General features: G+C 35.8%; 1 protein-coding gene across 2 annotated transcripts in view; it reads right to left on the reverse strand.

Moving 5' to 3' along the window:
* ERO1A (endoplasmic reticulum oxidoreductase 1 alpha) overlaps nucleotides 1-15,628 on the reverse strand; it is a 44,895-nt gene continuing 29,267 nt past the window's right edge. For both annotated transcript variants that reach the window (XM_036307138.1, XM_036307128.1), the window contains 7 exons: nucleotides 11,059-11,085; nucleotides 10,838-10,930; nucleotides 9,759-10,005; nucleotides 8,999-9,068; nucleotides 5,180-5,266; nucleotides 4,957-5,090; nucleotides 1-2,980 (listed from right to left, as the gene is read on the reverse strand). In XM_036307138.1, coding sequence (XP_036163031.1) covers nucleotides 2,920-2,980; nucleotides 4,957-5,090; nucleotides 5,180-5,266; nucleotides 8,999-9,068; nucleotides 9,759-10,005; nucleotides 10,838-10,930; nucleotides 11,059-11,085 — 719 coding nt within the window. In that variant the 3' untranslated portion in view covers nucleotides 1-2,919. The remainder of the gene's footprint in view (nucleotides 2,981-4,956; nucleotides 5,091-5,179; nucleotides 5,267-8,998; nucleotides 9,069-9,758; nucleotides 10,006-10,837; nucleotides 10,931-11,058; nucleotides 11,086-15,628) is intronic.

Genomic DNA, 15,628 nt, shown 5'->3' on the forward strand with positions numbered 1-15,628 from the left:
TTATTTTAAAAGCAATTTATTCAACAAACATTCATTTATTAAGTGTTCATATGCCAAAAACTATGCTATAGAGATGCAAAAATGGATCAAGTTCCTTTTCCTGCCCTTAAGGAGCTCACATTCTAGTAGAGGAGGCTTTAAAAAACAAAAATAATACAGTACAATAAGTGCCACAATAGAGGTAGGTTGTAATTACAGTGGTAACACAAATAAAGGAAGTTAGTTATGGTCCTCCTGGGATGAAACGAGAGATTTCACAGAGGTGATGCTTTATGGGGGCCTTCAGGGGGACAGAAATTTTCCAGGTGGGGAAGGATAGCTAGGGCAAATTGATGCAAAGAGAACAGCATGAACCAAGGTGTAGGGGACTGACCATGGTGCATTTGAAGAACTCTAAGTCCATTTTATCAAAATGTGGGTGGTGGGGGACGTGGGACTGGGAGACACACATCAGAGAACCTTGTTAGAGTGCTTCTAGAAAACCCACTCTAGTAGCATCGTGGAACAAAACAGAAAAAACAGGCTGGGTATAAGACAGGTTAGTGTAGTACTTTAGGTAAGAACAATCAATTAAAATGAAAAGACAGTGATGTATCAGAAATATGGAGATAAAATCCCTAGCACTTAGACACTGACTGGATAGGGGTAAGATGGAGGAAAGGAGTGAGCCTAGAGAATTTAGATGATAATGATTCTGAATTTAATCAGAGTAAGGAACATAGGTATAAGAGTAGGCTTGGGGGAGAATGAATGCTTTAAGACAACCAAGTAAAGATATGTCGTAGACAGATGGAGAAGTCTGAGCTAAAGATAAGGATTTAGAAATCACTGAATTGGAATTACCCAAAAGTAAGAAGTGGTGGTGATTAAGAGAGCAAGAATGAGAGCCTGAGGAGTATAAATTAAATCAGGTAAAAGAAAGGCATCCAGGATTAAGTGAAATATAAGGAAATCAGAGGTTTAGAAGGGGATTTTTAAAGAAGGGGTTGTCAACAATGTCAAATGCATAAAAAATAAAGTCAAATAAGAAATGCCTTTTGACCTGAACTGTGGATTTAGAACTGGGAGTTTAGACTTCAAAGGAAGAAATTGTTAAGAACTACAGAGCCAAAAGCCCGATTTTAGCTAAAGAGCAAGTGGAAGGTGACAAAGTGAAGATAGGAATTTATTTCAAAAAAATTTTGGCTGTTAAAAAAGGGCAGGGGCATGAGAGAGGTATACAGGCAAATTACCATTTAAATCCATCTACCACATTTTCAGAGCACTACAAATGTCCTTAAACTTTTATATATGGTAATTATTTCATAGTCCTTTGAGTCTCCAAGAATATTGATTTAACTAGTAAGTTAATGTCTTTCTTTTCCTACCCTATTCAAATGAAGGGGAAAAAGGGAAATACAACATATTGTTAAACTTAGCTCTGAAATTATTCATTTAAAATATACAGAGTACATATTCATACATTCATTCAACAAATATTTATTGGATACCCACTATGTGTTTAACACTACACCAGGTCTTAGGGACACAGAGAAGAAAAAGAATACAGCAGTGTAAAATGACATTTCTAAACCATTATATAAATAAACCCTACTTCATTAATAATGTGACATATAAAGAGGCACATAATTTTGAGGTATAGTTTCTTTTTTCTCTATAACCACCATGTGATATAAATTCCCAAACCCCTTCAAAAATTTTTATCATTGAAGAGCTTTCACTAATAAAACCTCCAAAAGTTCAGTTTTTAAGGAGAAAAAGGAAATGAATACCAAAAAATAAATTAAATGACATCCCTGTGAGTTTACAGATCAAACATTAAAAGGGCGACAAAACAAACTCAAAATGATTCCTTATTGTAAGGCTTATCACATTACAGTTCCAGATTTTTTTTTCCTGAAAAAAATCATATTAAATAAATTACTCAGTATTACAAACTAAGGTATGTAGGGTTCAAAGGGCCTGTCACTGACTTTCAAATGATTGAGTTAAAAATAGTATGTGTATATAGAGAGAGCAAGAAAGATAAAGCAAATATTAACAATCAATGAATCTGGATAAAAGTTCTTCGTACTATCCTAGAAACTTTCCTGTAAATTTGAAATTATATAAAAATAAAAGATTTCTCCTAAATTTATTCAATATTAGGTAAAGTATTATGAGAATAAATGTATAAATCTTTTCAACTTTTCACAATGCATAGAAATCCCCTATACCATTTAGTTCTGATTGTATCTTTCAACAAACAAAACCAAGCCAATCAAAATAGTAACATAATTCTAAAAGTGACATTTTTTTCATATCAATATATTTTGGAGTTGCCAGATAAAACACAAAGCTAACCAGTTAAATTTGAATTTTAAATAAGGAATAATTTTTTTGTTTTAAGTATGTCCCAAATATTGCATGCAACATACTTATATTTTTAAAAGTTTTTGTTTATCTGAAACTCAAATATAACTGGGCATTCTGTATTTTTATTTACTAAATCAGTTAAGTCTAAATGTATTGAAAACTTTTAGGCTGTTAATTATGGGTTATTCATGAGCCTCCTTAGTATTTTTTTATTAAACACTTGTCACATTGGCCATAGTTTTATTTATATTACATCTTACACAAAATTCTAGTTTGAGAGACTTAGAACATCAGGTACTGCTAACATATATGAATTTAATAATCCTGATTTATTCAATATTAAACTTTAAAATTTGTACCACATTACCAAAGTATCTTTTATTCACAATATTATACATAGACAATACAATTTTAAAAAATGTTTACTTAAAATAATATAATTCTCCTTTTACAAAAGCAGCTTTATAAAATATTTGCCTTAAGACTGTCGTTGTTATGCCTTTGAATGAAATTCCACTCTTTGACCTCCATTGTCCAAAACAGGCACATCTCAACTCATTTTCTTTAACGAACATTTTGCAACAAGTTCCTGAAGTTTTCTAATTCTTTCACACTTGTAGAAATTCTGTAACAAACAAATTTTTTTTTTCACTCAGAAATTATCTTAGGTAACTTTTCTCTGAAAGTTATTCACTTTGCACTTATCGAGCACAGAAAAAAATTTTTTAAGTAATTTATTTCAACAAATTTAAAGGTACATAAATCATTTAATCTATTTTGATGTACTTTAGTTCTTAACTTGATGTGGTAAAACTAAGATAGTATTGCCCAGAAATTTGTTATATTTAAGTATTCATAACTTATTATTACAGTTTTAAATTATAGAATTACAAAGTACAAAAATATTAAAATTCTCGTTATTTTAAGTAATCATAAGTATATTCATATGCTTAGTATTTAAAGTACATACATATAAGTAGATCATTAAAATATGCATTTTAAATATGCATAAGTATACAAGTGCTGAAAACTAATCATCATATTTAGTAAATATACAAAGAACCAAAGCGTTTGGACTTTAAAGAGTAAGAATAGTAAACATGTGATCAAATTGTTCTTACTAATTTTTATAAAAAGTAAAGTTTGTTCATTACTTCAAGTGCAGTTTAGCTCTGCTCACCACCATGAAAGAAGTAGCAGAGTACTCAATGAAATATAACTGTCAAGCTTCTGGGTACTAAAAAATAATTTTGGCCTGAGCCAGTTTGGCTCATTGGATAGAGCATTGGCCTATGGATCAAAGGGTCCCGGGTTTGATTCCCCATCAAGGGCACATAACTTGATTGCAGGCTCTTCCCCTACCCGGGCCCTGGTCAGGGCTCATGCAGGAGGCAACCAATTGATGTGTTTCTCTCACATCAATGTTTCTGTCTTTCCCTCTCTCTTCCACTCTCCCTAAAAATCAGTGTAAAAATACCTTCGGGTGAGGATTAATAACAACAAAAAAGAATAATTTTGGAGGTCAATTATTTCAAACCCAAAATATTAAATCATATCTGTTAGTCCTTAGAAAATATTAGTTTTTCCAAATCTCTGCATCTTTATATATGAGAGACCAGAAAGAAGTACAGATATACTTAAATTTAATAATGTAAGTGCCTTATTTCAAATTTATCTTCCAATCATTTTTATGAAATTAAATTATTTTTAAAGAATTATTAACCTTTTTACATAGGGGTGAATTTACAAAGAAATTTTACATCTACACCTATACAAAACATGAGTTTTTCCAGGACCTATAAAAAATATTTGGGTCCTAGCTGGTTTGGCTCAGTGGATAGAGCACCGGCCCGTGGACTGAAGGGCCCAGGGTTTGATTCCAGTCAAGGGCACATGCCTGGGTTGCAGGCTCAATCCCCAGTAGGGGGCATGTAGAGGCAGCCAATCAATGATTCTCTCATCACATGTTTCTATTTCTCTCTTCCTCTCCCTTCCTCTCTGAAATCAATAAGAAATATATATTAAAAAGATATTTGGGCAGCACAAGAAACTACTTTTAAATAATTGGAGCCCTAGACCATGTGGTTCAGGGGTTAATGCGTCAGCCCACAGACTGGAGGGTCGAGGGTTCAATTCCCGGTCAAGGGCATGTACCTGGGTTGCAGGTTCAATCCCCAGCCCCAGTCCAAATGAGCAAGTGTAGCAACCAGTCAATGTTTCCCTCTCAGATTGATGTTTCTCTCTCTCCCTTTCCCCGTCTGTCCCTTCAACTCTCTAAAAAAAATCAATGGAAATATATCCTTGGATGAGGGTTAACAACAAAAATAATAATAATAATTAAAAAATATACAAATTCAGTACGATGAATTTTGAGGTCCAAGCAGTAAACTAATCATGACTATAAAAGTCAACAGATAAAAATAAAGAATATCACGTAATGATTGTTTGTATCTACATACTTAAGGTATCATAAGATCCTAGAATTCCATAATGAGATAATTTCACTCTAAAGGATATTCCTTACCCAGTTTTATCTGAGAGTATATATGTTGCATTAGACTTACTTGATAGCAGAAACAATTTTAATACATTTAAACTAACCTTCCAAATGCATTAAATAATGATACTATTTCTTGTCTGGTGAGTTGGAATTCGTAACTGGGCCCACTTTCTGGCATATTTGCTATCAGTTTCTCAGAAAACAAGATCTTCAGAGCAGTACCCAAACCCTGAGTCTATAATAGAAATAAGAAAAAAGGAAAATATCAGAAAATGCTTTGTGTAAAGAATAAATGAAAAATAGGATTGAGATAGATTTGCTTACCTGAAGCTTTCCCCACAGTCTACATTTAAAACAACCAACACAATCCATGATTCTTGAAATATTTCTAAAATGCAGTCGAAATTCCTCCTAAGAACAAGTAACAAAATTATATTAAGCTGCAGTATATAGTCAAATACTATTTTCTGAATGCCTGTGAGGTATTCTGTTGTATGTGACTATTAACTATGTCAAAGAGGGAACAAGGGTTGGATGGCGTCATTTACCAAAAAAAAAAAAAAAAAGAAAGAGATGGAAGAGAAAAAAATAAAAATCTTTGACTTCATAGTAGTTAAAAAATCATAGTAGGTGAGAAAAATCAGATATTATCATTATTATTATTATTATTCAAAAATATACAGAATATAGTGAACATCCATGTACCCTTTACCAAGTTTTATAAAGAAACCATTACAAGTAAAATTGAACATTCTGAATTAAAAATATATATATATTTGTTATTGATTTCAGAGAGGAAGGGAGAGAAAAAGAGAGATAGAAACATCAATGATAAGAGAGAATCACTGATTGGCTGCCTCCTGCACACCCCACACCGGGGATCAAGCCAGCAACCCGGCATGTGCCCTGACCATGAATCGAACTATGATCTCCTGCTTCATAGGTCAATGCTCAACAACTGAGCTACACCAGCCGAACTGAATTTTTTGTCTTTATACTTTTAATAAATGTGTGTATGTCTTTGAACATCAGGGTACTATATTGTTTATAATAGGGCAACAGACATCCAGCTCATCCAAAAGTAATAGATGTCCTTAACTAATAAGGAGAAGAGAAGTGAAGCCAAGAACACATCTTCATTTACTCCAAAGGTAAGAATTATCAATTGATCCTCCACGTGACTCCCTCTATCCTGGACTGATACTAGAATCAGCTTACAGTACTGTAAGCAGGAAACCTGACATACATTTCAGATGAAACATACAGTGTACCAACTGACCTATAATTTGGGGAGCATATAGTGTTCTTCTCTTTTTTTTAATAACCACACACTAGGCTCAACCAGAAGAGAACAGGACCAGAGATCTAAAACTGGGAATAAATCAGTAAAGATTGGAACCCACTATTCAAAGCAGACTTCAATTCACTCTAATTTACTCAATTCAGTCTTTCCCCAGATGTTTCATTCAGCTTGAGGCTCTGAAACAGCTGTAACATGTAAAAGATCTTTAATAGGATCCCAGAGCTTGTATCTTTTTTAATACAAATTTTGTGTTCATACAAAGCCCACATTATTACTATTAATGTTTACCATATGTTAGCAATACTTATATCTTGTGTTTCTGTATCTTTTGGGCTGAGCTCAGAATCCTAACTTAAAATCTACTTTTTAAAAATATGTACCCAGTAATATTACTCATATTACTCTTAAGGTTTTGGTGATTTGATATGAGGTTTTCTTTAAATTTATGTTTCAACTTTGAATTACAGGAAAATCATACTTTTAACACTAATAAGGGAGCAGTAAAATTACTCTAAAGTAGATGTGCCTATCCTATGAGGCGTTGACCTCTGGGAGACTTAATAGTTGTTACAAGGGCCTACAAAATCCATTTATAGACAAGTATTGTATAGAGACTGAATAAATAGCTCCCTGTTATGCACTATAAATTTCCAAATGGATAAAAATGTTATGATCAATAAAACACAACTTTTACTTTAAAATGTTACTAATTTAAAGTGAGTAAGGTCCTTGAAAGTTTTTGACTTTCATACTTGCAAAGGATGGAAACCTTTGTTATAAAAGACTGTGCTTGCTTTTGTAGACACTGTGTAAATTCGGTATTTGAATCCATGTAAATTCAAATACTTGAATGTAAGGCAGCTCTTAAGTAAATCTTTGTATGGCACATACAGAGAGGGTAAGTTTCTAACACTGCAAAATTAAAACCAAGCACAGCGCTTAAGTGAACTTAATATGCTAGAACCAAATTAATAAGCCAGAAATTAACTAACTCAGAACAGGAGAAAATCCTTGAGATTTCCACAAATAGCAATCAATGTCCAATATCCTGCATATATTCCAAAGTTATCTCAGATGAGAAAAACTTATGATCCAAAAAATAACCAGAACCTAAGTCACTTACAAATTCCCCTGTGTGTGTCCAATTTTTAGATCAACAATTAAAAGTATAACCGGGGGTAGAATAATCAAACATGCTGTGGTTATATACTGTGACTTATATTCCATGAAACCAATTGACCAAAAAACAATTCTCATCCAATTCTCAAATGTTTTTAAGCCTTCAAGTAAAATCGTATTCTAGTTTGAACTGAACACGAAACAATCCTCTCTCATGCAAGTCTTCTATTTCTAACCAAACACTGATAGAGCATAAAGGAGAAAAGATAAGACTTTTAAATGAACCTGTGTGACTGTTCAAATCCATGATATTCACCATAAACTACTATTTTAAGAAAGTAAATCCCCAATATTAACAAATTCTCTTGGGTTTTTTTTACTCCTTTCTTGTAAAAGGATTTTGAAAAGTTATCTGTTAAATGCCACAGGACATCAAACTTGAGGGTTTTCGTTCTGATAAAATTAAAACATTGTGAGAAATATTTCTAATCTACGCAATCTAAAAAAGAGTGAATGCCGAAAAACTCTACAATAAACCAGCAAGTAGCCTAAAAATAAGGAAGATCCTGAAACTAGTATGGAGGGGGCGGATCTTATTACAGCATCTTCCCCCTCATTTCTAAGTTCCTGGAAGCTGTTTGGGAGGTTATATAAGCAGTGAGGTATGTATTTCTAGCAAGAATGCTTTAAGTAGGAGGTAGATGGGAGGTCAAAAATAACTGTTATCTAACAGCACAAAACTTGACTGCAAAAAGGATTTTGCTTGCAAATGGCATAAAATCAGGTTCTTTCCTTACAGTAAGAAACAAAGAACAAGAAACAGAGGAAGACTGTTAAAAATATTCTGATGAAATTAGCTCAATGTTCCTGAAGGCCACCCACCTTTACTTACACATACCTTTGTGACAAAGAACAGTAGTATAATTTTACTTGAGTCCCCAGATGGGCTAGAAATCCCCTGAGGATAGGAGCTGTCTCTCCCTTTAATGACAAAAATCATGCCTTCCACACAGTAAGCATTTAATAAATCTTCTTAGTACTATTTTATATTTGTCATATTTTGATGCAAATAGACACAAAAATGGTCTTGCCTGAGGTTATAACTCTTTAAAAGGCAAGGCAAATTGTACACCTAAACTAATATAATACTGTATGTCATCTGTAATTAAAAATTTATATATACATACACACACACACACACATCAATAAACAAAAAGAGGCAAGGCAAAAACATTCCATTTTGTGGGGTATCAGGTCTTCTGTTCTAGCCACAGCTACCTGCTGGCACTCCTAAATGCCTTTCATTCCCATTGAATAAGATGAATCACAAAACAACATTGTGCCTCTTCCCCTAAAGGAATCCTTTAATTTAACGAAAACCATTTTCAGAATTCTCTCTAACCAAAGACAGACTATAACTTCCACTCATGATCTAGAGATCCTGCTTCTTTAATTTATAACCTCTCTTTATTACATGAGCCTATCAGTATGGAACCCACAGATTTCCGTTGTTATTTTTAACACAACACAAACTAAATCATAAGTTGGACCTGCTTTTTGGGCTTCCCTTTTTTGAGGAAAAGAAACAGTAGGACTCTGATTTTTCTTATAATTTCAGGATGTATATCAATATTTATTGTTAAGGATAAAAACATGGGTTTATATTCATTCCTGCCTAAGAGTTTGTATCTAAAAATTAAGTTAAAGTATAAAATAATTACCTTTAGTTTGTTTGCTTCTTTTTTATCCCCAGCAAAAAACGAATTCTCATCAAAATGCAAAGGAAATGACCTGCATTTTAAAACAGAGAATATTCATTTTTATATTTTAGAAAATATTAAAAGGTCTGCTAAAAAGATATTTTGCTGGTCAGTGATGAATCATATAATTAAAATAGAGTAGAAAATAGAGTAAAAGGAACACTCTGATGCCCCCAAGCAAATTCTTACCCTTGAATCTAAAAGCTAACTGCAAAATATAATTGAAGTTTGGCCCCAAATCCAACCTATTCAATTAAATGTGAAAATAATGCAGGTATCTAATTACTAAAAGAATAGCTCTTAAAATTAAAAATATATGCTTTTTAGTACCCAGGTTAAAACAAAACCATAAATCAATTCTAAAGGCCTATGAGCAAAATTTGCTGTTAATTATTTTTTAAGTAGTTTTTCTTTCTCTATATTGCATATTTAAGAATTTAATTTTGGATACCACTTGTCACTCTTCTATTAATATATGTGTATCCCGGCCGGCATAGCTCAGCAGCTGAACATCAACCTATGAACCAGGAGGTCACGGTTTGATTCCCTGTCAGGGCACATGCCCAGGTTGCAGCCTAGATCCCTAGTGGGGAGCGTGCAGGAGGCAGCCGATCAATGATTCTCTCTCTTCATTGATCTTTCTCTCCTTCTCCCTTTCTCTCTAAAATCAATAAAAATATATTTTAAAATATATACATATAAGTGTAAAAATATCATTTACTTGATTTCATGAAGTATTTCCAGAAGTAACATTTTGTTATCTGCATCCTGAACTTTATTCCCAGTAAAGAGTTGAAAATCTGGGCGCTCAAAGAATGGTACCACTTTAGATAAAGCCTTTAATTCTATTAAGTAGAGAAAATACAAATTCTTAAGTCTTCTTGGACCTTCTCCCTCAGTCAAAATTCCATCAAACCGCTGCTGAAATTCTGTTACGTTGTGTCCCCATATCTGTTCTAACCAGGTATCTAAGAAGACAAAAGAATTAAATATTAAAAATTTAATTTTAAAATTAAGTAGGCTTAATTAGATAAAATTACATTAGATTGTTTATAGCTACAGAAATTAATTTAATTTTATATACTAAAATATATAATAATATAACCATGAAAACTTTTCATAACTTAGCCTTTAATAGTTCTATATTAATATTTTATCTTCTAGAACACATGCATAAAAGGAAAATAAATTAAATGTTTTACTGAGAAACCAGGTTCAATAAAAATCAAGTTTCTGAATATAAATGTATTCATAAGACCAAAAGACACAATTAAAAATGACTATCCAGTATTACTAATGAGTTTGAAGCCTTCAGGTTACTACAGTTTATTTCTAAAATGTAAAAATTACTTTAGTTCCAGAAGAAATATATTACTCATGAAAATCAATCATGGTCTCATTTTGAAGAGCATTCTTAAAGGCTAAAGAGCAACAGAAAATGCTTTTACCCATTCAACTTCAGGCCTGATGCTGGCACACAGATAAATGAGTTCCGATACAGTAATATCTAAAGAATAACAATCTGTGCTGTTTCAGTTCTCACAACAGAAGAGCATTTCCAGAGAGATGTGTAAAGTTTTGAGCAGCTTCTTAAAAGAAGGTAAAGAGCTAAGATAATGCTGAACTTTTCCTTATAGTAACTACAGTTCCTGTATTCCTGATTACTACCATTTAAGAATGAACTTTTCCTGCTTAATACTCAGTAAGGTTAATAGTGTTCCATTCAGGTAAATACCAAGAAAATGTTAAGAATACCTGAAACAAAGTGTGGTCAAGGGAATGAAAGTAAACATCACATACCTTGTAGAAGATACCGTGCGCTCAAGTGCACATTAATGCTTGCATGCAGGCCAGATATCAGTCTGTAGAAGGCTCTTTTTTCTACACAGAGACCTAAAAGAGGGAATTTGGAAATAGACATTTCATATGTGAAACGTGTAAGGTGATGAAATTAACTTCATGTGTCTTTTTAAAAATGAGGGGGAGAAATCATTTAAATTTGTTGAAAAGTTTTCAATTACCTTCTAGCCAGCTGTAAAATGTGTTCTCTGAAATTAAAAGAAAAGTCACAAGATTACAAAAATGCCAAAAGGTAAGTTTTTCAAAAGTTTAAAAATATAGCAAATGTGTGCCAAACAGTGATTTAAAGATTGTTTGACAAAAGGTCCAAATTTTATTTGCAATTTCTCCAAAGGAAGGAGTGATGCCCTGGTATGGGGTCAGTTAAGTACCACTCTCCTGCTCAGTCTTTGGAAGCCTTTAGCATTAAGTAGCTCAGGCTAATAACTTTCTAGATAAAGTGTTTTACAGAAAGTCAAAGCAGAATTTAAATGTTAAGTCAATACATGGAAAAATACTTAGCCTTGATAACAGTTCATACTATGAGAACTAAGAACTCATTATAGGTTTTTTTAAATTTGAAAAGTAAATAAAAATTATAAAGTAGAATTAGAAGTGTATATAACTCGGTATTATATACCATTCAACATTTCAAAAGAGCAAATCAAAGAAAAGTTACAGAAACTAAACATCACTTATATTCTGTGACCTAATAACATCACTGTTAATATACTTAGACCTAGTATAATTCTGCTTTTAGAATTATGTTCTAAAGAAATAATTCAATGCCCAGACAGCATGGCTCAGTAATTAAGCGTTGTCCTATGAACTAGGAGGTCAAGGTTCAATTCCCAGTCAGGGACATGCCCGGATCCACACTGTGGGTGTGCAGGAGGCAGCCAATCAATGATTCTCTCTCATCGCTGATGTTTCTATCTCTCTCTCCTTCTCCCTTCCTCTCTGAAATCAATAAAAATATATTTTTTAAAAAAGAAATAACTCAAAATGGAGAGGCTATAATTTTTAGAAAGATGATTATGCTATATATATTAAAACCTGAAATAATTAAAATGAACAATGATGCCCAATTTAACAAGACAGAATACTATATAACTAGTTAGCATGGTAGAATAATATAAAAGTATTAAAATGACAATAATGGTCCCCAGGCGGGGTATGTACCGGAGGCAATCGATTGATGTTTCCCTCTCCCTTCTTGTCTCTCTCTCTCTTAAAAAAAAAAATAATAATAAAATAAAATAAATATTTTAAATAAAATGACAAGAATGTGTAACATGAAAATATTTATCTAAAATAATATATTAAAGGACATAAATAATTATAACTATGTAAAGATTCTAAGTATGCATTTACTAGATATAGCAAACATTGTACTATATTGTTCTTTGACTACAATTGCTTATAATAGCCCTAACCGGTTTGGCTCAGTGGATAGAGCGTCAGCCTGTGGACTGAAGGGTCTCAGGTTCGATCCCGGTCAAGGGCATGTACCTTGGTTGCAAGCACATCCCCAGTAGGGAGTGTGTAGGAGGCAGTTGAATCGATGTTTCTCTCTCATCAATGTTTCTAACTCTCTATCCCTCTCCCTTCCTCTCTGTAAAAAATCAATAAAATATATATTTTTTTAAAAATAAAATAAAGTTGCTTCGTCATGGATGGAACTGGAGAGCATTATGCTAAGTGAAATAAGCCAGTCAATGAAGGAAAAATACCACATGATCTCATTCATTCATGGATAATAGAGACCATTATAAACTTTTGAACAATAATAGATACAGAGGCAGAGCTGCCTCAAACAGATTGTCAAACTGCAGCAGGAAGGCCGGGGAGGGTTGGGGGTCAGGAGGTAGGGGGGTAAGAGATCAACTAAAGGACTTGTATGCATGCATATAAGCATAACCAATGGACATAAGACACTGGGGGATAGGGGAGGCTAGGGGACTGTCTAGGGTGGGGGGATAAAATGGACACATATGTAATACCCTTTGTAATACTTTAAGCAATAAAATAAATAAATAAATAAATAAATAAATAAATAAATAAATAAATAAAAATAAAAATAAAATAAAGTTGCTTATAGTAATATTAAAAATGAACCAAGCAAGCATAAAAGTAATGGAAGAAATGACAAAAAGAATAAATCAGACTACTTGAAAACTTAAAAGGTCTATTGGAAAACTTCACAAATAAAAACAAAATACAAACAACAAAGTGTATAAAATGGATGGATGTTTCAAATTCAACAAAGGGATAATATCCTAAAAATATAAAAAGCTCATAAACTGAATAAAAATGCTAAAGTGCCCATTACAGATGGGCAAATAATATGAACAGAGAATTCACAATGAATAAATACAAATGGTAATAGACAAAAATTGCTCAGTCTCATAAGTAATAAAAAAAATACAAATTAAAACTATAGAGATACCACTGTTAACAGTAAAGATAAAAATATAATATTTAATGCTGACAATGGAGGGGTAAAGTCAGCTGGCACAGTGATTGGAAGGGGTATAAATTAGCACATCCTTTCCATGACAAAATGCAATCTCATCCTATGTATCAAGAGCCTAAAATGCCATAACCTTTGATCCAGTAAAGCCATTTCTAGAAATCTAGGCGATTAGAGATAAATGTTTGCATATCCCCTAAAATTATATGGAAGCCCCCGTGAGGGTATTTGAAGGTGGGGCCTTTGGGAGGTAATTGGGTCAGTTGAGGTAATGAGGGTGGGGTCCCCATGATGGAATTAGAGTCTTTATAAGAAGAGGAAGAGACCCAAACTCTCTCTTTCTCTGCCATGTGAGAATACAGCAAGAAGGCTGGCTATCTGCAAGTCAGGAAGAGAGCCCTCCCAGACACCAAATCTGCTGGCACCTTCATAGGACTTCCCAGCCTCCAGAACTGTGAGAAAGTAAGTGTCTTTGGTTTAAGCCTCCCAGTCTATGGTCTTTTGTCAAAGCAGCCTGAGCTGACTAAGACATAGGTTAAGGAAGCGAGTGGGCATGGGAATAATCTACACTAATAAAAGAGAAACATGGTAATTGGCGTACAACCGCTACCCTTTTCATTGGCTAATCAGTGAGATATGCAAATTAACTGTCAGCCAAGATGGCGGCCGGCAGCCAGGTAGCTTGAAACTAACATGAGGCTTGCTTGCCTCAGTGACGGAGGATCGTTGGAGGAAACCAACGTTCCCCATCTGCGGCTGCAGGCCTCTTAGCAGGCAGTTTAAGAAACACTGTAACAAATACCGCCGGACTTCAGCCAGCAGATTCGCAACATTGTAAGCAAAGGCCAGAAACCTACTTTTAGCCACGGAGGCCTAAGAGCTGGAGCCAAGCCTCAAGGTAAAGCTGGCCCAGAATAAAAAAAAAAAGAAAAAAAGGAGCCGTTGGGAACTTCAGTCACTCCCAGCCTGAAAACAGCCCTCAGCCCCTCACCCAGTCTGGCCAGGCACCCCAGTGGGGACCCCCACCCTGATCCAGGACACCCTTCAGGGCAAACCAGCCGGCCCCACCCATGCACCAGGCCTCTACCCTATATAGTAAAAGGGTAATATGCCTCCCGGCACCGGGATCAGTGTGACAGGGGGCAGCGCCCAAACCCCCTGATCGCCCTGCGGCTCTGTGTGTGACAGGGGGCGGGGCCCCAACCCCCTGAGCAGCCCTTCTCTGTGCCTGATAGGGGGGAGCTCCCCAACCCCCCCCCCCCACGGGCCCTGCTCTGTGTGTGATGGGGTAGAGCCATAACCTCCCCATCGGCCCTGCCCTGAGTGTGAGAGTGGCGGCGCCCCAACCCCCTGATCAGCCCTGCTCTGTGGGTGATAGAGGGCGGTGCCCCAACCCCGATTGGCCCTGCTCTGTGCGTGACAGGGGGTGGTGCCGCAACCTCCCCATCGACCCTGCCTTGAGTGTGACAGGGGACGGTGCCCCAACCCCCCAATTGGCCCTACCCTGAGCGTGACTGAGGGTGGCATCACAACCTCCCAATCTGCCTTGCTCTGTGCATGACAGGGCGGCGCCCCAACTCCCCTATCGGCCCTGCTCTGAGCCCGAGCAGGGGCTGCACCTAGGGATTGGGCCAGCCCTCTGCCACCCGGGAGCAGGCCTAAGCCAGCAGGTCATTATCTCCCGAGGGGGTCCCAGACTGCGAGAGGGCACAGGCCGGGCTGAGGGACCCCCCCCTCCCCCCCGAGTGCACAAATTTTTGTGCACCAGGCCTCTAGTCTATATATATAAAGCAGTAATAAGCAAATTAGCCGGGCGTCACAACCGGTTCAGGAATAGGCTGCATCATGACCGCTCAGAAGGAGCTGCGTGCACAGATGGGAGGGAGGGGACTTCATGCCGCCCCCAGCCTCAGTGGACACACACCAGGGGTGGGGGGGCATGCTCCGAGAGGCCAAGGCATGGCTCAGAGCATGCCCCCGGTGGGTGGTGGCAGAGGCTGGAGCAACGCAGCTCCAGTCCCAAATGCCTGGCAGTGGCAGGAGCAAAGCAGCCCGGGTCCTGGTGGGTGGCTGCGGCAGCCGGAGCGAAGCAGCCCGGGTCCTGGGTGCCGGAGGGAAGGAAGGCCTATTCTTGCATGAATCTTTGTGCATCAGGCCTCTAGTTATATATAAAACTATAATATATCTATTATTAAAATGGAAATAATAATATACAAAACTATAATATATCTATTATTAAAGTATACATATATAAACAATCATTATTATCAAAATGTTAA

The sequence above is a fragment of the Myotis myotis genome, unplaced genomic scaffold (assembly GCF_014108235.1).
Source record: "Myotis myotis isolate mMyoMyo1 unplaced genomic scaffold, mMyoMyo1.p scaffold_m19_p_1, whole genome shotgun sequence".
NCBI classification, from domain to species: Eukaryota; Metazoa; Chordata; class Mammalia; order Chiroptera; family Vespertilionidae; genus Myotis; species Myotis myotis.